Below are 24,000 nucleotides of genomic sequence, written 5' to 3' on the forward strand. Positions count from 1 at the left end.
TCACGTGTAGCGTTTGGTTTCATTAGCGCGATCGTGACAAAATAGCCTACAGCTGCTGCTGCCCGCAAAGCATACATGAACGGTAAAGATACCAAGGATTGGTGGACAGTGCTACGCAACATGGAAGTAACACTGACTCAAAGCCGTTTTTTAGCCCAATGAGTGTGTCTCCTCGTCATTGTCTGTCTCGTCATTGTCTGTCTCGTCATTGTCCGCTCCATCGATCCGTCGGCTGGGTGACAATAATTACGTCCTTTACAACCCCTGCTCCCTGGCTGCGGGGTAACATGATGTCTGAAGTCTGCTTTGTGCTGACCTATCAGCACCCTGGGGTGCTGTCTGTCTGCTTTGTGCTGACCTATCACCACCCTGGGGTGCTGTCTGTCTGCTTTGTGCTGACCTATCACCACCCTGGGGTGCTGTCTGTCTGCTTTGTGCTGACCTATCACCACCCTGGGGTGCTGTCTGTCTGCTTTGTGCTGACCTATCAGCACCCTGGGGTGCTGTCTGTCTGCTTTGTGCTGACCTATCAGCACCCTGGGGTGCTGTCTGTCTGCTTTGTGCTGACCTATCAGCACCCTGGGGTGCTGTCTGTCTGCTCTGTGCTGACCTATCGGCACCCTGCGGTGTTGTCTGCCTGCTCTGTGCTGACCTATCAGCACCCTGGGGTGTTGTCTGTCCGCAGTGGCGTAAAGTAACTGCGTAAGTACGTGTACTCGAGTACTGTACTTAGGTACTATTTTGAGGTACTTTAAATTTTAAGGTTTTTTATTAAGCATAGTAGAGGGGTTTGGACAGAGAAAAATGCAGTACATGTGATATGTTATGCTTCTTTTTCTTTTATAAACAAAACAAAACAAAACAAAACAAAACAAAACAAAACAAAACAAAACGAGACGAAAACAACCCCCCTCCCTCCCACTTGGAACTTTGACACCTTCTCCTTTCACCTTGTAGGTTTTCCTTTTTTTTTTATAAAGTAAATAGTAGCAATAGCCAGCAAGGAGAAGTAGAAAAGAGAGAGAAATAGACAGAAGTGAGTAGTGACTCCATGATGTTGTAGGAGAGAGTGGTTGAAAAAGATAAGGGGTACTGCTGTTTATTTTGGAAGTAGATAGGAAGAAAGAAAGAAAGTAGGAGAGGAAAGGAATGAAAGGGTTAAGAGGGGAATGAGGTTGGTGTGCAGAGTAGGAGGGGAACATCGTGGTTCATAACAGATGGCCTATGGGGTGTTCGGAAGACTTGACAGATTCTCGAGATAGGTTATTGTCGGACCCCAGGAGGAGGCGAATCCTCCTGGAGAGCAACGTAGATCGTATTTAATTTTCTCGAGATTCAGGAATAACATGGCATCTTTCAGCCAGTGATCTGATTTAGGGGGGAGTGAAGATTTCCAGTCTAGGAGGATTCTCCTTCGAGCGAGTAATGATAGGAAGGCTATACAGTTATGAACCTTTTTGTTACACTTAATATTGTTAGAGAGTACACCAAAGATTGCCACTTCAGGACAGGGAAGTAAGGGTATACTAAACATTTCTGATAAGGATCGAAATATGGCAGTCCAGTATTGTATTAATTGAGGGCATGACCAGAACATGTGTGTTAAGTTAGCTGGGGATAAGTGGCATCTATCACACTTGTCGTCAACACTGGTATACATTCTAGCTAGTTTAGCTTTGCAGTAATGAGAGCGGTGTAGAATTTTAAGTTGGATTAAGTTTAGCCTGGCACATGAGGTACTACTATTTACCTGAGTAAGGGCGTTACTCCACGTCTCATCCGTTATGATTTCACCCAGCTCCCCTTCCCAGCCTGATTTGGTTCTATTGAGAGAGGTGGTCCTTAAATTAGAAATAATGTTATAGATATAAGACAAAAGGCCTTTTACTTGTAACGGGGCATCTAAGATGGATTCAGTTCCAGATTTGGAGGAGATGTTAGGAAAAGAAGGATTGTGTGACTGGGCGAAGTGACGGATCTGGAAGTATCTAAACAAATGAGAGTTGGGTAGATTGAATTTGGATGCCAGTTCCCTGAAGTTAGCAAAAATACCGTTGACATAAAGATCCTCCAGTCTAACGAGTCCTGATCTAGACCACAGAGAGTAAGTTGGGTCTGACATTGCAGGGGTGAACAGGTGGTTATTACGTATCGGGCTATAGGGAGAAAGTTCTCTGAGGTTGAATGAGGATCTGAATTGGGACCATATTTTCAAGGTGTTCCTAACGATAGGGTTGGAGGTATAGCGGTTCTGGGAAATGGGTAAATTGGATGTAATAAGAGCCAATAGAGATGTGCCCAAGCATGAACTGGCTTCATTTTGGCACCAGTCCAAATCAGGGTTGTGAATCCAACTGACCAACTTAGATGTATTAGCAGCCCAGTAATAGTACTTAAAGTTGGGGAGGGCAAGTCCCCCATCAGGTCTGGATCTTTGTAGGTATTCTTTTTTAATTCTCTGAGATTTACCTCCCCATATAAATGATAACATGAGTTTGTCCAGGTTACGGAAAAAATACACAGGTATAAATATTGGCAATGCTTGGAATAAGTACACGAAACGGGGTAGGACATTCATCTTTATACTATTCACTCTACCTGCCAAGGATATATTCATGATCTTCCATCTATCTAGGTCCAGTTTAAGTTTGTCAACAAGAGGTAAAAAATTATCCGTAAACAAGGAATTTGTAGTCTTACGGATGTGAATTCCAAGATAGCGGAAACCAATTTCTGTTACCCGAAAGGGCAGGGAATCATTGGGTATTTGACGAGCCAGGCAGTTCACTGGGAAGCATTCACTTTTATTTTGAGGTACTTTAACTTTACTGGAGTATTTTCAATTTTCAATGCTTTGACTTCTACTCCACTAACATCTCGGAGACAAATATATTGTACTTTTAACTCCACTAAAATGATTTGAAAACTTTAGTTACTACTTAAAAAAATCACACCCGTGTGAAGTGAGGGGCGCTCTTATCATCGTACATCATGGCCCATAAGCCCCGAGCTGAATTAAAACAATAGAACTGTGTTTTAAAAAAAGCTGATTTGCTCAAACACGTATAACGTAAGTTATCGTTTTATTGTCAATGGCATTTAATGTTTGTGTTGACACAAAAAGCTGATTTGCTCAGACACATACTGTAGACAGGTGCCTGTCTGTCTGTCTGTCTGCATCCCCAGGCTGTAGACAGGTGCCTGTCTGTCTGTCTGCGCCCCCAGGCTGTAGACAGGTGTCTGTCTGTCTGTCTGTCTGTCTGTCTGTCTGTCTGTCTGTCTGTCTGTCTGTCTGTCTGTCTGTCTGTCTGTCTGTCTGTCTGTCTGTCTGTCTGTCTGTCTGTCTGTCTGTCTGTCTGTCTGTCTGTCTGCACCCCCAGGCTGTAGACAGGTGCCTGTCTGTCTGTCTGCGACCCCAGGCTGTAGACAGGTGCCTGTCTGTATACAGGTGTTGATGGGACATTTTAGATGCTGTGATTATCGGTCTGCTCGCTGTCTAGCTTTCACTCTGTCTTGTCAATCACATGCTTCAATGAGTGCGCGTGTGAGTGTTTGTGTGTACTCGACTCGTAATGCGATACTTGTGAGGTGCCAAATGTCTCCACATCCACGAGTATAGTAGAATTGAAGCGATATCAAATCAAATCAAACTTTATTTGTATAGCACATTTTCTAACGACCGAGGTCTAACCAAAGTTCTTCACATCACAGAGCATAATAACATACATAGAGGCAAAAAAAAGAGAAGAAGAGGATAAGAAAACAGAGAAAAGCAAAAAGGAAGGAAAAGAGGATATTAAAAACAAAGTGCCAAAACAGAGCAGCATATCGCTCCCGATAGACATTGGGAGGACGATTTCCCTGCATGGTCTCCACACAAGAGAAATCACAGTTTTATGTAAAATGATTTTTTTTAGAGTTTACAATTAGGAAAATATTCAGGTTGGGATTAGTGTCAGGATTGGAGTTATGCATGAGTCATACTTAGTTTTTAACATGGCAAGTGCTGTGAGTGTGAGCTTGTAGGTCAGCTATTTTCAGTGCAAAATATCTTTTAAGGTGGTTGCACACTGGTGCTTTTGTTTCGCTGCATTTTGCAGATCCGAAAGTAGTAGGCTATCACTATAGCTGTCAGCCTATCACCAACACCCCACTAGACAATAGAAAGTAGTAGGCTATCACTATAGCTGTCAGCCTATCACCAACACCCCACTAGACAATAGAAAGTAGTAGGCTATCACTATACTGTAGCTGTCAGCCTATCACCAACACCCCACTAGACAATAGAAAGTAGTAGGCTATCACTATACTGTAGCTGTCAGCCTATCACCAACACCCCACTAGACAATAGAAAGTAGTAGGCTATCACTATAGCTGTCAGCCTATCACCAACACCCCACTAGACAATATAAAGTAGTAGGCTATCACTATACTGTAGCTGTCAGCCTATCACCAACACCCCACTAGACAATATAAAGTAGTAGGCTATCACTATAGCTGTCAGCCTATCACCAACACCCCACTAGACAGTAGAAAGTAGTAGGCTATCACTATAGCTGTCAGCCTATCACCAACACCCCACTAGACAATAGAAAGTAGTAGGCTATCACTATAGCTGTCAGCCTATCACCAACACCCCACTAGACAGTAGAAAGTAGTAGGCTATCACTATACTGTAGCTGTCAGCCTATCACCAACACCCCACTAGACAATAGAAAGTAGTAGGCTATCACTATAGCTGTCAGCCTATCCCCAACACCTCACTAGACAGTAGAAAGGCTATCACTATAGCTGTCAGCCTATCTCCAACACCTCACTAGACAGTAGAAAGGCTATCACTATAGCTGTCAGCCTATCTCCAACACCTCACTAGACAGTAGAAAGGTTATCACTATAGATGTCAGCCTATCTCCAACACCTCACTAGACAGTAGAAAGGCTATCACTATAGCTGTCAGCCTATCTCCAACACCTCACTAGACAGTAGAAAGGCTATCACTATAGCTGTCAGCATGTAACCAACACCTCACTAGACAGTAGAAAGGCTATCACTATAGCTGTCAGAATGTAACCAACACCTCACTAGACAGTAGAAAGGCTATCACTATAGCTGTCAGCATGTCACCAACACCTCACTAGACAGTAGAAAGGTTATCACTATAGCTGTCAGCCTATCTCCAACACCTCACTAGACAGTAGAAAGGCTATCACTATAGCTGTCAGCCTATCTCCAACACCTCACTAGACAGTAGAAAGGCTATCACTATAGCTGTCAGCATGTCACCAACACCTCACTAGACAGTAGAAAGTAGTAACTATCACTATACTGTAGCTGTCAGCCTATCACCATCACCCCACTAGACAGTAGAAAGTAGTAACTATCACTATAGCTGTCAGCCTGTCACCATCACTAGACAGTAGAAAGTAGTAGGCGTGCGTGTGTGTGTGTGTGTGTGTGTGTGTGTGTGTGTGGTGTGTGTGTGTGTGTGTGTGTGTGTGTGTGTGTGTGTGTGTGTGTGTGTGTGTGTGTGTGTGTGTGTGTGTGTGTGTGTGTGTGTGTGTGTGTGTGTGTGTGTGTGTGTGTGTGTGTGTGTGTGCGCGTGCGTGTGCGCGTGTTTGTGGCACAGACGGTAAAACCCACAGGCCAACCTCAATCTGTGCAATTATCCCAAATAATCAAACCCACAAGCCTCAAAGTTCACGACAGTGTCTGATTGGTGTGAAATCCCAATACACTCATGGGTTTAGAATCATGGGTGTTAGTCTATTATTTATCTCTTCTCACCTTTTTATAGTCATAAATGTTATATTTCTTTCTTTTGCACTTTTGTCACTTTGCTTATTCACGCGTGCAAATAACTTCTCCTCCACTTCTCTCCAGTAGCCAGAGAGGAGTATAAAGTATATCATAGTATATCGAATCGATATGTAAATGACAACATATTATATCGTTTGACTTTGTATCGTATCGTTGTTGTTTTGCAATGCAAATAATCAATTCTATCGATACTATGTATTTGTACGTTATATTTAGCAATTTTAATAAGAATAAATAAAGAGAGGGGTTTAATTACTTTTCCATTCAATATCGATAAATGTGTGTATTCTCTGTGTTCATGTCAAGGTGTGGGTTTGTCCATATAATTATGTTCAAATACAATGTCTTTCAACGATGCTTGTTTAAGAAAAGGCCATAGACAATAAAGAGAAATGTAATGCTTGTGTTGAGGACTAAAACAAACATTAGCACCCGTTGCTTAAACAAACATTACGTTGTAATTGATGTTGTAAGAGGATATTAATATTAATATGTGTTTCCCTTAATAAACCTGCATTATCCACTCGTTTCCTTTTTTAAATCATTGAATCGTATCGTATCGCCATGTATGAAACGATATCGTCCATGTATCGTGTTGCGTATCGTATCGCTGTTAGAAAATAAATGCATCATTACACGCCTACTCTATTCCTCTCCTCTCCTCTCCAGGTGTTGCCAGGTTGGTGGGGGGTGTGTCTGGCCAGAGCGGTCGGGTGGAGGTGTACCTGAACGGCCAGTGGGGGGCGGTGTGTGACACCCACTGGACGGACCGTGATGCCAGTGTCATCTGCAGACAGCTGGGACTGGGGTGAGCATGTGTGTTTTATAGACCAGTGGTTCTCTAAACCTTTTCATGTCAAGGACCCCCTCATTGGACAATATGGACCCCCATTTGAAAGTACATGCCAGGGACCACCCATAAGATAAGATTTTTACAGCTCTAGCAGTGATTTTCAACCATTTTCAAGGATCCCTAGTTTGACCATTTAAAAAAAGTCTATGGGAATTCGGAATTGGGAAGTTTTTTAATGTTTTTTTTCTTTCTTTTTTTGGGCTTTCGCCTTTATTTTATATTTTCTATGGAGGGACAGACAGTAGGCTGACAGGAAATGGGGAGGGGATGGGGGGAAGACATGCAGTAAAGGCCGTCGGGATCGGGAGTCGAACCCGCGGCACACTGCCAGACTGGATCACCAGCTAAGGTGCCTGGACCACTGAGCCATGGCCCAGGCCGGAATTGGGAAGTTTTTAACGGCAAACCTGGTAGGATGTCAAATTACGCCAAGACTTCGGTGCTCTGTAGCAGTGTAAGGGCGGCACTGGCTCAGGTGGTAGAGTGGCCGTTTGGCAAAACGTTTGGAGTGTGCGGTATCATTTCCCCCCTGGGGGTACCGTATCCCTGTTTGGCTGTGGTATATGTTTGAGCCCTGGGTTTGATTCCAGGTGATATAAGTCATAACATGTTGTTCAGGTTTGAAGGTGACCCATAAGGCTAAATTGGTCACTAAAGGGGATCGGGCTTTTGTGGTTAAGGCCCCAATGCTCTGGAATAGCCTACCAGAGGAACTGAGGCTAACCCAAAACCCTCCTGAAGACCCATTTTCATAGAATAGCCTTTGCATCTCCCTGATTCTTATCTGTGTTTGTTATTTTGCATTTGATACTGTTTTTTTTGCATCAGTGATGTATTCTGTTATTATTGATGTCTGACTGTTCAAAGCACTTTGTAACTTTGTTTAAAAAAGTGCTATATATAAACATCCTGGTAGCTCTATAATAGGCCAATGTGAAAAGGGTGCCATTTCTTCTTACGCCTTGGATGGCAATTGGATGATTTGAGGCATTTTGTTCCAAAGAATATGTTTTGCAAAAATCCACCTGTTGGTGGCGCTATAACAAGCCAATGTGAAAGGGTGGGATTTATTCCTCAGCCTAGTAGGAAAGTCCGTGAAATATTTCACGTAAATTGCACGCTGCGTTCATGATTTGAGGCTTTTTGTTCAAAACGGGCCAATCCTACAAACTTTGAAAGCCAATGTTAGCCAATTAGGATGGAATATGAAATATCAGACAGATCCGTCTTGAACACATGACTTGAACACATGATACTGTGTAACGATTTGCGGGATTTCTGGACAGAACCAGGAGGAGTAATATAAAAGAACGTGACTCCTGGTGGCGCTATAATAGGCCGTTCTGGAGATTAGCTGGTAACAGACGGACGGACGCACACACACACACGGACTCACACACGGACAGAGTGCAAAACATACTCTCTCCTCATGCCTTTGGCCTGGTGGAGACAAAAATCTGAAAAACCGAGACCTTGAGTGTATCGTTAACGTGTTTTCAGTGACATCGTACATATTTAACGTCCTCGTGTTTTCAATGCAGGGAGATCGGAACGGCGCTGCAGCACTCGTACTTCGGACCCGGCTCGGGACTCTTCCACTACGAGCGGCTGGGTTGCCGCGGTGACGAGACATCGTTGCTGGAGTGCCGGAGCAGGAAGTTTGTGACCAGCGACTGTAACCACGGCAACGAGGCAGGGGTGGTGTGCGCTGCGCCCGAGGGTGAGTCAGGGTGTGCTATGTAAGGAGGAGCGACCACCCAAAGTTCCGTAGACCACACATAAAGGGGTGGTCGCATACTCACCTTTTAGGTGATTAATACGTGGGCAACTGGCGGCCCGGGGGCCACATGCGGCCCCCACCTTCACTTGATGTGGCCCTCGGGTTATTATTATATCTTATTGAGTTCACCTAATTACTAGTAAAACAATTATTGTCTTTTTTATGTCCAATGTTTAGTATTTAGTTACCGGTAACTAAATGCAATTGAAATTAAATTAAAATGTAACTTTTCAGGATTCCCATTCAAAAACGGCAACCAATTATTCAGGATTTCAATTCAAATATTGTCACGTACTGTGACAATTGTGTTGTGTGTTGATTGTGGTAAGAAATCAACGTTGATTATAAAAATTTAAAAAAGGTCAAACATTGGCCAACTTTCAAATATTACGTAAGAAAGAGGGAACATTTGTGGAAATTGGTGCTCTATTCTACAACCTCACAACGACTGAGCTATTTTCACAATATTTACCTGTGGAACCAAGTCAAACTAAACTAAATGTACTGTCTCAAGTCCAAGTGCTTGTCGGGGTGGTGGGGGGGACCCCCAGTTCCCCCAAAATAACGACATTTTATTTTGGGGGGTTTGCAGCCTGGAAGGTTTAAGAAGCAGTTTCATCTCTGAAGTGAAGCAGATCCAAACAGATATGAAAGACCTCTAGAGGAACAGTACAACAACAACTGTACTTATTAATAATTCAGACGTCGGTAGAGTGCAGGCCTGTACAGGACACGGTACACGTTGTTATGGCACGTAAAGAACCGGTCACACGCACGCACGCACGCATGCACGCACGCACGCACGCACGCACGCACGCACGCACGCACGCACGCACGCACGCACGCACGCACGCACTCACATGCGCATTTTTATATCTGACCTGGCTGCTTGTATACTGTGTGTGCACACGTGCAACGTTTTTTAGTTTTAGTTTCAGTGTTAGTTTTTTTTTTCATACTTTATGATATTTGGCAGGTGCAGGATTCAAAGAGGTCAGAGTAAGTAGGCCTATACTGTTGGTAACGAGAATTAAACTATACGGCATTTTTTTCTATAATTTCAGTTTGTTTTAGGTTTTTTTTTAACAATACAGTTTCAGTTAGTTATCTTTTTTTTATATATATATTTTTTTCTCCAATTTTAGTATTCGTTACTTTTTTGGTTAACTATACTGTGCATGCATCAGCATAAACAGTGTGGAGCAGTAGTGGACCCGAGGGAATCCTATCGTAGCGTACACACTTCCTGCTGTGCAGGGCAACGCCAGCACCACGCTACACTCCATTTAGTCTCCGTCGTCTGGACACCTCGTATGTCCAAAAAACTGTTGCTTTTCAGGACCATTCAAATTCCAAAAGCAGCAAAAGTAGCAGATCTAGCTTGTGGATATTCTACAGTTGATGCTGTTGTGTGACGCTGTAGTTATGATCAACGTAGAACGTGAATTTATGAAAAAAACAAAGAAAAAGTTCAAACATGGAGATAAGTGGTTTCTGCCCGACAGCAACGATTTGCAATGTCCCATCTGGGGACCAGGAATAACTTGTGTTGTGTGTGTGTGTGTGTGTGTGGGGGGGGGGGGGGGGGGGGGGGGGCGCATGTCTGGGATGGATCACATGTGTTTATGTCATCATGTGTGTGTGTGTAGCTGACATGCACATACCATGTGCATTTTCTACATGTGTCGCAGGTGTGGCAAGGGTGGTGTGTGTGTGGGAGAATCTGCCCAGAACTCCCCCCCACATCTCTCTCTCTCTCTCTCTCTCTCTCTCTCTCTCTCTCTCTCTCTCTGTGTCATAATGTACCGGACTGAATTATTCACTCTGACTACTAAATATACACAAACGCACGCACGCACGCACGCACGCACGCACGCACGCACGCACGCACCTGCCACTCGGAGTGTCCTGCCAATGCGGTGTTCACATATTTTCCTTGCATAACTGCATGGTCACCCTGTCCCGATCTGAATCTGTCTCTCTCTCTCTCTCTCTCTCTCTCTCTCTCTCTCTATATATATACTCCTTTTTTCCCATTCTTTATCCCTCTTTCTCTTTGTCCTATCTCTCTCTCTCTGTCTCTCTCTCTCTCTCTCTGTCTCTGTCTCTCTAAACCTCACGTCGGTTCTAGTGTCAAGTGTCCTGCCCAAACTTAGAAAAATAGACATTGGGGGGTTTTCAGGAGGGTCAAAGGTGAGGTGACTCCTGGCTCGGGTTTCGTGGTTTGTGTGTGAGGTTGTATATCTGTGCTCGTCATCATCATAATCATCATCACGGTCTACACTGCTGACGTATTTGGATGGTAATTGATAGCATCTCATAGTGAGAGGAGCAGTTGTTAGCATAGCGCTGGCACTGCGCCAGGGCCTCTGTGCTCACTGTCATAGGATGCTGTAAACAGATGTCATGCTTAATTGAGACGAAAACAAAAACAATGTAGTATCGGTGGTGCACTGGTGCTGCGTTGCACTCCACACGCCCTGACCTAGACTCTTCTCCCTTCTCTAAAACACACAGGACAATGCTTCACACGTCCCAGACTCTTCTCCCTTCCCTAAAACACCCTGGACAACGCTCCATATGTCCTAGACTCTTCTCCCTTCCCTAAAACACCCTGGACAATGCTCCACACGTTCCAGACTCTTCTCCCTTCACTAAACATCCTGGACAATGCTCCACACGTCCTAGACTCGTCTCCCTTCCCTAAATCACCCTGGACAATGCTCCACACGTCCTAGACTCTTCTGCCTTCCCTAAATCACCCTGGACAATGCTCCACACGTCCTAGACTCTTCTCCCTTCCCTAAATCACCCTGGACAACGCTCCACACGTCCTAGACTCTCCTCCCTTCCCTAAAACACCCTGGACACCGCTCCACACGTCCTAGACTCTTCTACCTTCCCTAAAACACCCTGGACACCGCTCCACATGTCCTAGACTCTCCTCCCTTCCCCAAAAACACCCTGGGCAGCACTCCACACGTCCTAGACTCACAAACTGTGGAATGAAGTCTCCATTGCAGTCAGCACTGCAGACAGACTTCCAGTTTTCCACTGGAGTCTGTACACTCACCTCTTCAGACTCCACCTACTTACTGTATGCAGATATATCTTGGTCACTTATTCTGTTGTTGTATTTCTTAGATCCGTTTTTGCTTGACCACAAATATGTTATCCTATAATTTTAAATGTACAGAATGTTTTTTAGATGGCATGTTGTTTAGAATAAATGTATTCTAAACAGAATATCCTGGGCTGAATGCGGAAATACAGATAAATAAATGCATCTCTGACCAAATAAATCTGATTGGTCAGACCATTGTTTATTTATTTGTTATTTCCGCATCTTTTTAGAATACATTTGTATAACCTTGTTCGCTACATTAACGTCACTCACCCTGTCTTCCTCAGGCATCGGCGCCCCCCTGAGGCTGGTAGGAGGCCTGGAGGACTTTGAGGGTCGCGTGGAGGTGTTCCATGACGGCCGCTGGGGGACCATCTGTGACGACCAGTGGGACGACATCGATGCCGAGGTGGTCTGCCGACAGCTGGGCCTGGGGTATGCATAACGATTATACTAATGAAGAGGTGGTCTATAGACAGCTGGGCCTGGGGTACGCATAACGATCATAACGATCATAATAATGACTAGAAGATTGTCCTGCGGCCAGTCTCTAGGGCCACGGGAAAAAAAGGTGTAACGCAGAAACCTGTGGCCTGTACAGTGATGTAAATAGGTTTTCAATGTAATGAGTCCCGGGATGCAGGGTCTTTTAGATGAGTCCCGGGCCAGGGACACTTTATGAGTCCCACTTCAACAACGTTAGGAGTCATATTTTGCCAACTCCCATTTAATTGTATATGGTTATAATGTGGTTATATTCATCAGTGTTGTTTTCGTCGACTAAAACTAAGACGAAAAATTACTTTTCTACCTTTAAACTACCTTTTTCCACTGATGAAAACGAAATGGAAACAAAATGAAGCTATGATGACTAAAACTAAGACTATACTGACAGTTTCGTCAACAAATAAAAACTAGACTAAAATGTTAGGAAGGGACTAGTGGATAAGAGATCCAGTATAAGTCATTTTACACTTGGTTGCATGCTGAAAATAGCCGATCTACAAGCTCACAACGCGTCGCAAGCTTGTAGATCGGCTATTGTCAGTGTAAAATCCGTCATTACGTGTAAAATCAGTCATTACGGCATCAAGGCCCACCAAAATACATTTTAGTCAACTAAATCAACTGTAGATTTAGTCGACTAAAATCTTATGATCGACTTAGTCTAGTTTCGACTAAAACTAGACTAACACTAAAACATTCCAGGTGACTAAAACTAAATGAAAACTATTCAATAGACTATGACTAAAACTAAAATCAAAATTTGCTGCCAAAAACAACACTGATATTCATGTAGAAAACATGTGAAGACATTGAGGGTGGGATAATAAGCTATAGAACGTTGAGAGAGTACTTACTGTATGAGTAGTCTGTCACAGTGGAAGTGTGGAGGCGAGTGGAGTGCTGGTAAGCTCGGCCCTAGCAAACACACACCACGTCGACCCTATTCTGGTTCTCGTAGTGGAATTTAATGGGCATGAACCTGATTAGGCTTAGTTAAAAATAACTAAATAAAGAAACTGCAATAGCATTGTGTGTTTGCAGAACACACAATGCGGAAGTCACTATTTCACCTTCTACCGTTTGCAATACATTATAATCTAAATGTATCTAAATCAGGCTTTGGGCAAACTTTACACTTGATTTTATTACCTTAGTACTGGCATCAAAATATACAAAGTACTAAAAGTAAAAGTACATTATGCAGGACCCATTTCACAAGTATAAAAATCCTTTAAAAGATATCAGCTCTATATACAAACTGTAGATCGGCTATTTTCACTATTTAATTTAATATTTTCAAATTCATTCATCGTAATCGGGCCAAACGTTAGAAATAGCTTCGATATTGATTTGGAACAGTGTTGTTTTGGCAGCAAATTATTATTTTAGTTTTAGTCAGTCTCTTGAATAGTTTTCACTTTTCAGTTAGTTTTAGTCTAATTTAAGTCAACTAAATCTACAGTTGATTTAGTCGACTAAAATGTATTTTGCTGGGCTTTGATGTTGTCGTAATGGCTGATTTTACACTTGCTGAAAATAGCAACGTGTCGCAGCGCGACGCGTTGTGAGCGTAGATCTGCTATTTTCAGCATGCAACCAAGTGTAACATGACTTATACCGGATCTCTTGTCCACTAGTCCCTTCCTAACATTTCAGTCTAGTTTTTAATTGTTGACGAAATTGTCTGTATATTGTCTTATAGTTTTAGTCGCCATAGCTTAGTTTCAATTTAGTTTCCATTTAGTTTTCATCAGTGAAAAAAGGTAGTCGACGAACATTTTTTGTCTTGGTTTTAGTCGACGAAATCAACACTGATTTGGAACTGGAAGTCATATTATGGACCATGAGGCCGACTAAGGGAAACCGTTGGCTGTGCTCCTGTAGCGAGGCGGACCGAGCACTCTGACGAGGAGACGTGCGGTCGGTTCGTGGACGGTTGGGGTTTTATACGGAGATGTCGGAGCATTAAATCTAGTGGAGGGAATGTAGACCATGAATGATTTATGGAGCCAACGCAGTGTGGGAGCGCTCTGCACCGTTTGTGGTACGGAACTGTGTGTGCGTGCGTGCGTGCGTGCGCGTACAGTATGTGTGACCCATCTTTCACCAAAAGCAAAACAACTGCCCACAAGGATAATGGAACCACAAAAAGGTCCATTGTTCTGGACTCCACGAGGAAACGGCTCATTCTTAAGGTTAAATAAATATATTTTTACAGTTAGGGTTACATTTATGTAAAGATTGAGGTAATGGGGTCAGGGAAAGGGACAGGGATTTGGAAGGTCTGTTTAGGGGACACGGTTGCGTTAGGATTAGGTTGGACCAGCAGGTTAAATACAAAAAGGCCTCATAAAGATAGAGACACAAACAGCAAACATGGGTGTGTGTGTTGGAGGAAACACTGCTATGCGTGGCCTTTCCTCCAGCCGCCTACGTTATGTTATTTTCGTCATGTCTGCTTAGTTTCGTTAGTTTGTGTTGTTTTTTTGCCTTCCCCTTAATTTCACTCCCTTCGGGAAGGAGTGCTAGTTCTTGTGTGTTAGGGTTCAGTTGTAGTTTCGTATCTGTATATCTGTTTTGAGTTAGTGTTTTCCGTCATCACCCTTTTCTTTTGTTAGTCAGATGTCTGAACTTCTGTAATGTAAGTTATTCAACAGTTCCTTCATTCAGTAAGTCTGGGCTCACAGAGCCATCCTGTTATCATTGTTCGTCATGCACTTGAGCCACTTTGTAATTTATTTGACTTCGAGTATTAAAATAAATACTCTTTTATGAGCGGTGTTGTTCTTTCATACATGTTACGGGCAGTAAACGCCTAGACTTCAGAACAGTCTGTAACAAGTTGGGGTCGAGTTCACCTAAAGCGAGTCCAAGTCAAGAACAAGTCCGACAGGGGGTGGTCGGGTCAGAGTCGGGAATGAGAATGACGGTAGGCGAAAGGTGGTCGAGACCCAGTCCAGATTCTTTTTTCTGTTTTCTCAGAAAAAGGTACAGAAAACACTGCGAGAGCAGGCAGGAAAAACAGCTGCGCTCCGGTACTTAACAAGATAGCTGTCTATAAGCGCCAGGCAGCTCTCTGATAATATTAATGTGGTTGGACTCCTCATAATATAGCTGTAATACATTTATTTCATTGCATTGTAGCGACTCGTGACTCGAGTGGACTCTGTGGGGGGAGAGTCCCGAGTCCCTCGGTCAAGACCGAGTCAAATTAAGGGCAAGAGTGAGTGCATGAAAATGTGGACTTGAGACCGGACTCGAATACTTCAACACTTGAAGACCTGTGTTAGTCTGGTAGGAAGGAGGGGGTCCCATGCACCCGAAAGATATATTTTTCTAACCTACCTTTTTATAATCCTTAAGGTGTCTAGTTAATGAATTTTGATGTTCCCCGAGCTAATTATTGTCCCATAAATGTTTTTTTTAACCATATGTTGTGTCCGTCCTGGGTGCCTGGGGGAGGAGTTGTTGTGATCCAGTTTAGGCGAATGTTTACATTTTTTGTGTTTATTTTGATTTTTATGCACTACACATGATGGAACCATGGCCAATCTTCATATCAATCAATTCATCATGCAAAGACGAACATAAGATGGAGTGAATGGTTTCTGTCGGATGTATAGTTCAGGAGCTATGTTGGTTTAAAGTTTTTATTTTTCACAGCCGAAAATCCAGGAGGGACACAACATATGGTTAAAAAAAACCTATATGGGACAATAATTAGCTCGGGGAACATCAAAATTCATTAACTAGACACCTTAAGGATTATAAAAAGGTAGGTTAGAAAAATATATCTTTCGGGTGCATGGGACCCCCTCCTTCCTACCAGACTATGTGTGTGCGTGTGCGTGTGCTGTGCGTGCGCGTCCACGCGAACCATCTTTCACCAAAAGAGCAAAACAACTGCCCACAAGGATAATGGATAATGCGACCATATAAAGGTCCATTGTTCTGGACCCCACGAGGAAACGGCTCATTGGTATGGTTAAATAAATATTTTTTACAGTTAGGGTTACATTTCTGAAAAGATTGGGGTGAGGGACAGGGATTTGGAAGGTTATGTTTAGGGTTACATCAGGGACATTATGTTAAATAAAAATGCATTTGTAATGAAAAATTGTGTGTGTGTGTGTGTGTGTGTGTGTGTGTGTGTGTGTGTGTGTGTGTCCGTGTGTACGTGCGTGTGTACGTGCGTGTGTGTCCGTGTGTACGTGCATGTAATTCCATCCTGTCTTCCTCATTCGTCCTGGCAACGTCCTACCGTACTAATATCCCATGACATCAAAATATTCTGAGTTGGCTGCCGTTTTCTCTCTCTCTCTCTCTCTCTCTCTCTCTCTCTCTCTCTCTCTCTCTCTCTCTCCCTCTCTCTCTCTCTCTCTCTCACTATGACCCAATAAAAACTAGTTCCTTCAGATCAAATATTCATGTCTCATCCTCATCCAGTCGTATAGCAGCAGAGAGACATACATTTAGAGCTCTCTGTTTGCCAGGGCTTCCAGCTTGGCTCTCAGTGGAGACAAATGGAAAAAGCAGACAGTGAAAGAATCATATTTTTAACACTTAAAAAGACCAGCTGGTTTATCAGACATGGCCCACTATGTATGTGTCCTGGAAGAAGTCATATATACTCCCATTTTGTTACTTAAAGGGTAAGACCACTTTTTGAGAGGTTTGGGTTGTTTTCTTATCATATTATGGTCAAACTAGTCCATTCCATGAGTTATTTCGCTCCTTTGTGTTGTTTATTAGCAATTTAAGAAATAAAAACAGTCGCTCATTGACTACCATTGTTCCAGGAAAACTCATGCGGTTTTATTTTCGTCTTTTAAGATAGATTTATAAAGTTACTATTTTGGTTGGAGATATACTGAAGCAGTATTCCGGCGTTCCCAACTCTCGCGGGGACATCTTGCGAGGTTTCGTTAAACAAGTCTCCACACTGTTTGAGATGCACCCAGCTGCAGCCTCGCATACGAGCAGTCCCAGACACTTCTTCTAAAGTGTCTCCCTCAAACACGTCCATTGTGTCTATGTTTTTAGTGACAAGTGGACGAGATCAAATCCATTTGTTTACATCCCCGTCGTGGCTCAACGGCATTCCAATAATACGCTTCAAGAGTGTGTGTACAGTTTTGACATTTTTTATTAAAAATAGAACCGCATGAGTTTTCCTGATGTCATATACATATGTAATATAATACTTAAACTACCAAAATAAAGGTACAAAAATAGGAGACAATAACATAGGAGACATCAAGTACTACTTTCACCACATGATGTGTGTTGTCTGTCCTTCTCGTCCCGCTCCAGAGGCGTCCCCAGAGCGTGGACGTGGGGACACTTCGGTCAGGGCGCGGGGCCCATCCTGCTGGACGGGGTCCAGTGCACGGGCAACGAGCTGTCCCTGGAGGAATGTCCCCACAACGCCTGGGAGCAGCACAACTGTGACCACATGGAGGACGCCGGAGTATCCTGCAACCCCTACACAGGTCAGCACTGGACACTCACTACATTCACTCAACCCCTACACAGGTCAGCACTGGACACTCGCTACATTCACTCAACCCCTACACAGGTCAGCACTGGACACTCACTACATTCACTCAACCCCTACACAGGTCAGCACTGGACACTCGCTACATTCACTCAACCCCTACACAGGTCAGCACTGGACACTCGCTACATTCACTCAACCCCTACACAGGTCAGCACTGGACACTCACTACATTCACTCAACCCCTACACAGGTCAGCACTGGACACTCACTACATTCACTCAACCCCTACACAGGTCAGCACTGGACACTCACTACATTCACTCAACCCTTACACAGGTCAGCACTGGACACTCGCTACATTCACTCAACCCCTACACAGGTCAGTGCTGGACACTCACTACATTCACTCAACCCCTACACAGGTCAGCACTGGACACTCGCTACATTCACTCAACCCCTACACAGGTCAGCACTGGACACTCACTACATTCACTCAACCCCTACACAGGTCAGCACTGGACACTCACTACATTCACTCAACCCTTACACAGGTCAGCACTGGACACTCGCTACATTCACTCAACCCCTACACAGGTCAGCACTGGACACTCACTACATTCACTCAACCCCTACACAGGTCAGTGCTGGACACTCACTACATTCACTCAACCCCTACACAGGTCAGCACTGGACACTCACTACATTCACTCAACCCCTACACAGGTCAGCACTGGACACTCACTACATTCACTCAACCCCTACACAGGTCAGTGCTGGACACTCACTACTACATTCACTCAACCCCTACACAGGTCAGCACTGGACACTCACTACATTCACTCAACCCCTACACAGGTCAGCACTGGACACTCACTACATTCACTCAACCCCTACACAGGTCAGCACTGGACACTCACTGCATTCACTCAACCCCTACACAGGTCAGCACTGGACACTCACTGCATTCACTCAACCCCTACACAGGTCAGCACTGGACACTCACTACATTCACTCAACCCCTACACAGGTCAGCACTGGACACTCACTACATTCACTCAACCCCTACACAGTTACTAGTTACTTTGGCGATTTTAATTTTGATTATAAAACATACATTAACCACTTCAACCCTATACATTTCGGCCATTTGAAAATCTATTTTCAATAGATTTTGTAGACATTTTGAACTTGTGAAATGGTACATTCTGCAATATGAGTACTTTTATTTTTAGTACTTTAAGTATATTTTGATGCCGATACTTTTGTACTTTTACTCAAGTACATTTTCAATTCCGTATTTTTACTTGTAATGAAGTACTTCTAAATTGCAGTATTGGTACTTTTACTTAAGTAAAACAATTGAGTACTTTTTCCACCACTGCATTTACTCACTACACTCACTACCAGTGTTGGGAATAACGCGCTCCTACCGCGTTACGTATGCGTAAAGAAACTACTATTTGCAAGTAACTTTTAACGTAACTTGTTACACTTTCCCATGCAACGCCATTATAGTTATTCTGATTTAAATGGGTGCGTTAGCCGCGTTGAAATGATCAGACAGAACCGTCATCCTGCGGAGCCTGTCGTGTTGTAAAATGAAAGTGACAGGTTGCGCTGCCATAAGTGAATAACTTTATAACTTTCAAACCACTGGATGCAATCTATCACTCTGCCCTCCGGTTTAACCCTGTAACACCCAACATTGCAATTATACAACATATTTTAATTCATTCATTTTTTTTTCCTGTTCTTTTTACATCATTGATGTTCATTGCAATGCCATTGGTCATACTTGCATATAAATACCCCTGCAGAGGCTGAAAATCGAACAATTTTGAACCTATGACTTTTGACCTTTAACCCTGATAAAAGTAAGTAAAATAACTAATATATGTTTTTTTGTGATCATTAGAATGTCTAGAACATGTTTTATCTATTATTGTGAAAGATATCCCCCAAATGTAAATTATTAATGTATTATTATTATTTTAATAATTATTATAAATGTGCATAAAATTAGCATTTTTTTTTTTACATAATTTCCTCTACAAAGTCCTAGTAGTACAAGTAATATTAAGGTTGAAATCTCTTTTTTTGCGAGTAGAAATATATGTTCTATAGTCCGGGTGTTACAGGGTTAAACCGGAGATGGGTTTCTCACTCATCACTGTAGATTGTATGAGAAGGTTGGTTGGCCATCATTGGCTATGAGACGAGAACAGCATTGCACTGTTTTTATCTATAAGGCCTTATTCAAGAAATGACCTAACTATCTTTGCAGCCTGTTACAGCCTAAAGTAATAGGCCATCATCACACCCGTTCTCAAGACTACTTTCTATTAGAAATTCCTGATATTATTTCTGAACTGGGTAAGACTGCCTTTCAATACTATGCCCCCCACATATGGAACTTAAAACTGAAGAACTTGATTTCACTTGATCGATTTAAATGTCTCTGTTACTTCACTACTCCACTACATCTCAGAGGCAAATGTTGTACTTTTATTCCACTACAATTACTAGTTGTAGTTACTAGTTACTTTATAGATTTTGATTATTATTACTAAACATGATACAGTAGCCACTTCATTTTGGCCATTTGAAAATAGCCGATTTACAAGCTCACAATGTGTTGCGATGTGACACAATATATCAATAATTATTTTCACTATATACTAGAGCTATATTTAACACTGTTACTGAACAAACACTCTAGCAATGATTATATCACACAATAGAGTTTTTAACACTGTTACTGAACAAACATACTATCACAATATAGAGCAAAAACAACCTTTTAACAACCTTTGGTTTTTAAACTAACTCACAAGGAGGACGGTGCGTGCACATGCATCCCGGTCAACCCGTTAGCCTGGATGACTAGTTGGCATGCATCTTCACACACTGCATTAATAACCAGGTGTCCTGATGACCGTTACCGTGACTACCACGCTAAATTAACACCCAGGATCTTCCTGTGTAGAGCAGACCGATTGTATGCAGTGGTGGAAACCACTGAGCTTGTAGATCCCAAACCATACCAATGCAACTATAGTCGTAACTCCTTGCAAAAAAACAGTTTTAAGGACATGTCACATCAATGCAACTCCTTGCAAAAAAACAGTTTTAAGGACATGTCACATCAATGCAACTCCTTGCAAAAAAACAGTTTTAAGGACATGTCACATCAATGCAACTCCTTGCAACTGCCATTGGGGATAATGCTTGCACAGGCCTGGCCCTTTCCATCTGGGGGCCCTAAGTGGCAGGGAGGGGTAGTTGGATGCAGCTCAAAGTGAACTTTACTCAGGTATCTAGTTTCTTTCGCCGTCCGACCTTCCTATCCCGTGTTATTAAAGAAAATTGGCCGATAACGGCAAAAGTGGCCGTTTTCAAGATGTTTTGGCCATTTCCTCTGGAATGGAGAAGCGTGTTCAAAGTTCAAAGCTTGTTGGATGCATGCCTTTGAGGACATATTCGGGGGGGCCTCTAGCAACTCCTGGGGCCCTAGGCGGTCACGTAGTTCGCGTATACGACGGACCGGCACTGTGGTTGCTTGCAACTACATACAACTATACTAAGGAGTTGCGTGGTGATTCATTGGTGTGGTATGCGGGCCTAATAGCCAAAGTTTAAATAGGGCTGAAGTGGTTTCATGTATGTTTTGTAGTTTTTTTTGGAGTGTACAATATTTGCCTCTGAGATGTAGTGGAGTAGAAGTAAACGTATTGAAAACTACTGTAGTTAAAGTTGCAGTTCTCCCAGAAAATGACATATTTTCTCCATGAAGCCCTGAATTCGTCACATTCCTGAGCCAATAATGTGACGACCAGCGGAGTCTCAGGGTACCAGCCACCCACCCGCACCCCGGTCATCGAATGATTGACTCAGACATGCGACAAAGAAATGTGTGTGTGCGTGCGTTTGCAGACGGAGTGGTTCGCCTGGTGGGGGCAGACAGCCCCTGGGAGGGCCGTCTGGAGGTGTACCACCAGGGGGACTGGGGTACGGTGTGTGACGACAACTGGACACAACTCAACGCTCAGGTGGTCTGCAGGCAGCTGGGATTCAGGTGGGTGTATAGTCTATGGGTCTATGTAGATACTAGGCCCCTATAGTACAACGGCAGCTGGGATTCTGGTGGGTGTATAGTCTATGGGTCTATGTAGATACTAGGCCCCTATAGTACAACGGCAGCTGGGATTCAGGTGGGTGCTGCTGGGATGCTGATATGTAGATATTAGGCTCCTAGGTATACTAGAGGCTATGTACATACTGTACATACTGTACTGCTGAGTAAAGACAGGTCAATATGCATAATGAGCTAGAGAGGGGCGTCTGGTACACTACCGAAGCTCTGAGCTCTGCTTCAAACCCCACCTTCAGTTACATATATGAACCACTGATTCAGAGCTTGCTTCAGGGAGGAAAAAGTCACGTGACCAAGCTACAATGGGTTTGTATAGGAAGGGGGTGGGGCAGATACAATTTATATCAAATATCCATATACTGAATCGAGCAACTTAAAAAACTGGTCTGGGGTGTTCACATGAGCCCGAGTAGACGATGAAATAACCAAAAGTTTTGGTGAAAGTGAAATATCCCCTTAAATCGTGATAACATCCGAAGCTGCTGTGTGTGTGTGTGTGTGTGTGTGTGTGCGTGCGTGCGTGTATGTGTGTGCTTGTGCGTGTGTGTCCACCAGGGGCCGAGCGGAGGTGGCACCGGACGGGGCGTATGGGGAGGGTGCGGGGCTGATCCTGCTGGATGAGGTGCAGTGCCAGGGCACGGAGAGCTCGCTGCTGGCGTGTCGCCGTGACGAGTGGGGACGCCACGACTGCTCGCACAACGAGGACGTGGCGGTGCGCTGCGAGCGCGGGGGGGACTCCAACGACATGCCTGGGCTGATGCCTCCTCCCATTGGTAGGTACACAGTAGGGGAGGAGACTCCAACGACATGCCTGGGCTGATGCCTCCTCCCATAGGTACACAGTACTGGGATTCCCAGACTATTCAACTAGTCGACTAGTCGACTTGCTGGTATTAGTTGAGTAGTTGATAAGAAAAAAAAACACTCTTATTATTATTATTTTACATAATAGGTAGTTAAACAACTGTAAACTAGGCAACTAGTTCTAGTCAACTAGAAGTGAAAGCCCTATCACATACACATTCGGGAGCGATGTGCAGTGTCTTGCTCAAGGACACTTTGACACTAACTCTAGGGGAGCCCGGATTCGAACTGGCAACCTTGCAGATTCCATCTGGTCACTCTACCCCTGAGCCACTTCCTGTGTCCTAACAAACATTAAAAGTCCATAGACATGGCTTCCATATGACGTCATTTCAAAAGCCAGGCATATTGGGAGCGCCTCTCAAAAAAAGGAAAACAATTAAGCAAATAGTTTTGTGCTATGATGTCCAGGGCCTCTGGTGCGTCTGGTAGCTGGAGAGAGCAGGAAGGAGGGGCGCGTCGAGGTGTTCGTCAACGGCCAATGGGGAACGGTGTGCGACGACGGCTGGAACGACATCAACGCGGGCGTGGTCTGCAGGCAGCTGGGGTTCACGTAAGTCGGGGTTTTTCTCAATAATGACAGGATTTAAAGACATTTTGTAGAATCTGGTCTCGGTGCTAAATGGGGTTAATGTCTCACATGAACCCCAAAATGCGGCAGCCAGAGTTTTAACTAAAACTAAGATGGGAGAACATATTACTCTTAGCTTCACTGCATTGGCTTCCGGTTGTTTTTAGGATTGATTTTAAAATTCTTTTACTCTTTTATAAAGCTCTCAATGGTCTCGCACCTTCCTACCTACATGACTGCCTGCCTAAATATGTTCCAAACCGCCCCCTCAGGTCATCCACTGCTGGCCTGCTCGCTGTGCCTAAAAAAATGGCAACCAAAAAATAGGGTGAAGCAGCTTTTTGCTTCTACGGGCCGACAGCGTGGAACTAGCCTGGAACTCACCTATGCTTTCTATGGCATAGGCAGCTCCCGGCAGGATCCGCCGGCAGAAACTGTGCGCAGCTGCTGGACATGAGACTAATTACTTAGAGCGACAGAGAGAGAGAGAGAGGAGTGTGTGTGTGTGTGTATGTACGGGTGTGCGTGTGTGTCAATTTAACAAAGGTGCAGACGATCAGAAATCAGCAGAGAGTGATCGACGTTTGCGCTACTCTATGCCAATTTGAAGTGGACTCGGACCCAGACTTCTTTTTCTCCCTGGAAATAAAAACGTCTGGGTTTCCGAGGCTAGCGTGGAACAAACTCCCACTGTACCTTCGACAGGCAGCCTCTGTAGACATTTTTAAAGCACAGCTCAAGACAATTTTTTGTTATTCATGCATTACTGCTATTATTTTTAATGTTTTATGCCTTGCTTTTCTTTTCTTTCTTTCTCCATTGCTCTGTAAA

General features: G+C 43.7%; 1 protein-coding gene across 1 annotated transcript in view; it reads left to right on the plus strand.

Moving 5' to 3' along the window:
- LOC306930762 (neurotrypsin-like) overlaps positions 1 to 24,000 on the plus strand; it is a gene marked incomplete at its 5' end in the record, with an annotated part of 62,835 nt that overhangs the window by 31,158 nt on the left and 7,677 nt on the right. The window contains 7 exons of the mRNA XM_079511858.1: positions 6,487 to 6,625; positions 8,212 to 8,390; positions 11,862 to 12,009; positions 17,395 to 17,573; positions 21,515 to 21,656; positions 22,290 to 22,507; positions 23,010 to 23,151. Coding sequence (XP_079367984.1) covers positions 6,487 to 6,625; positions 8,212 to 8,390; positions 11,862 to 12,009; positions 17,395 to 17,573; positions 21,515 to 21,656; positions 22,290 to 22,507; positions 23,010 to 23,151 — 1,147 coding nt within the window. The remainder of the gene's footprint in view (positions 1 to 6,486; positions 6,626 to 8,211; positions 8,391 to 11,861; positions 12,010 to 17,394; positions 17,574 to 21,514; positions 21,657 to 22,289; positions 22,508 to 23,009; positions 23,152 to 24,000) is intronic.

This window comes from Electrona antarctica (genome assembly GCF_951216825.1).
Source record: "Electrona antarctica genome assembly, chromosome: 10".
NCBI classification, from domain to species: Eukaryota; Metazoa; Chordata; class Actinopteri; order Myctophiformes; family Myctophidae; genus Electrona; species Electrona antarctica.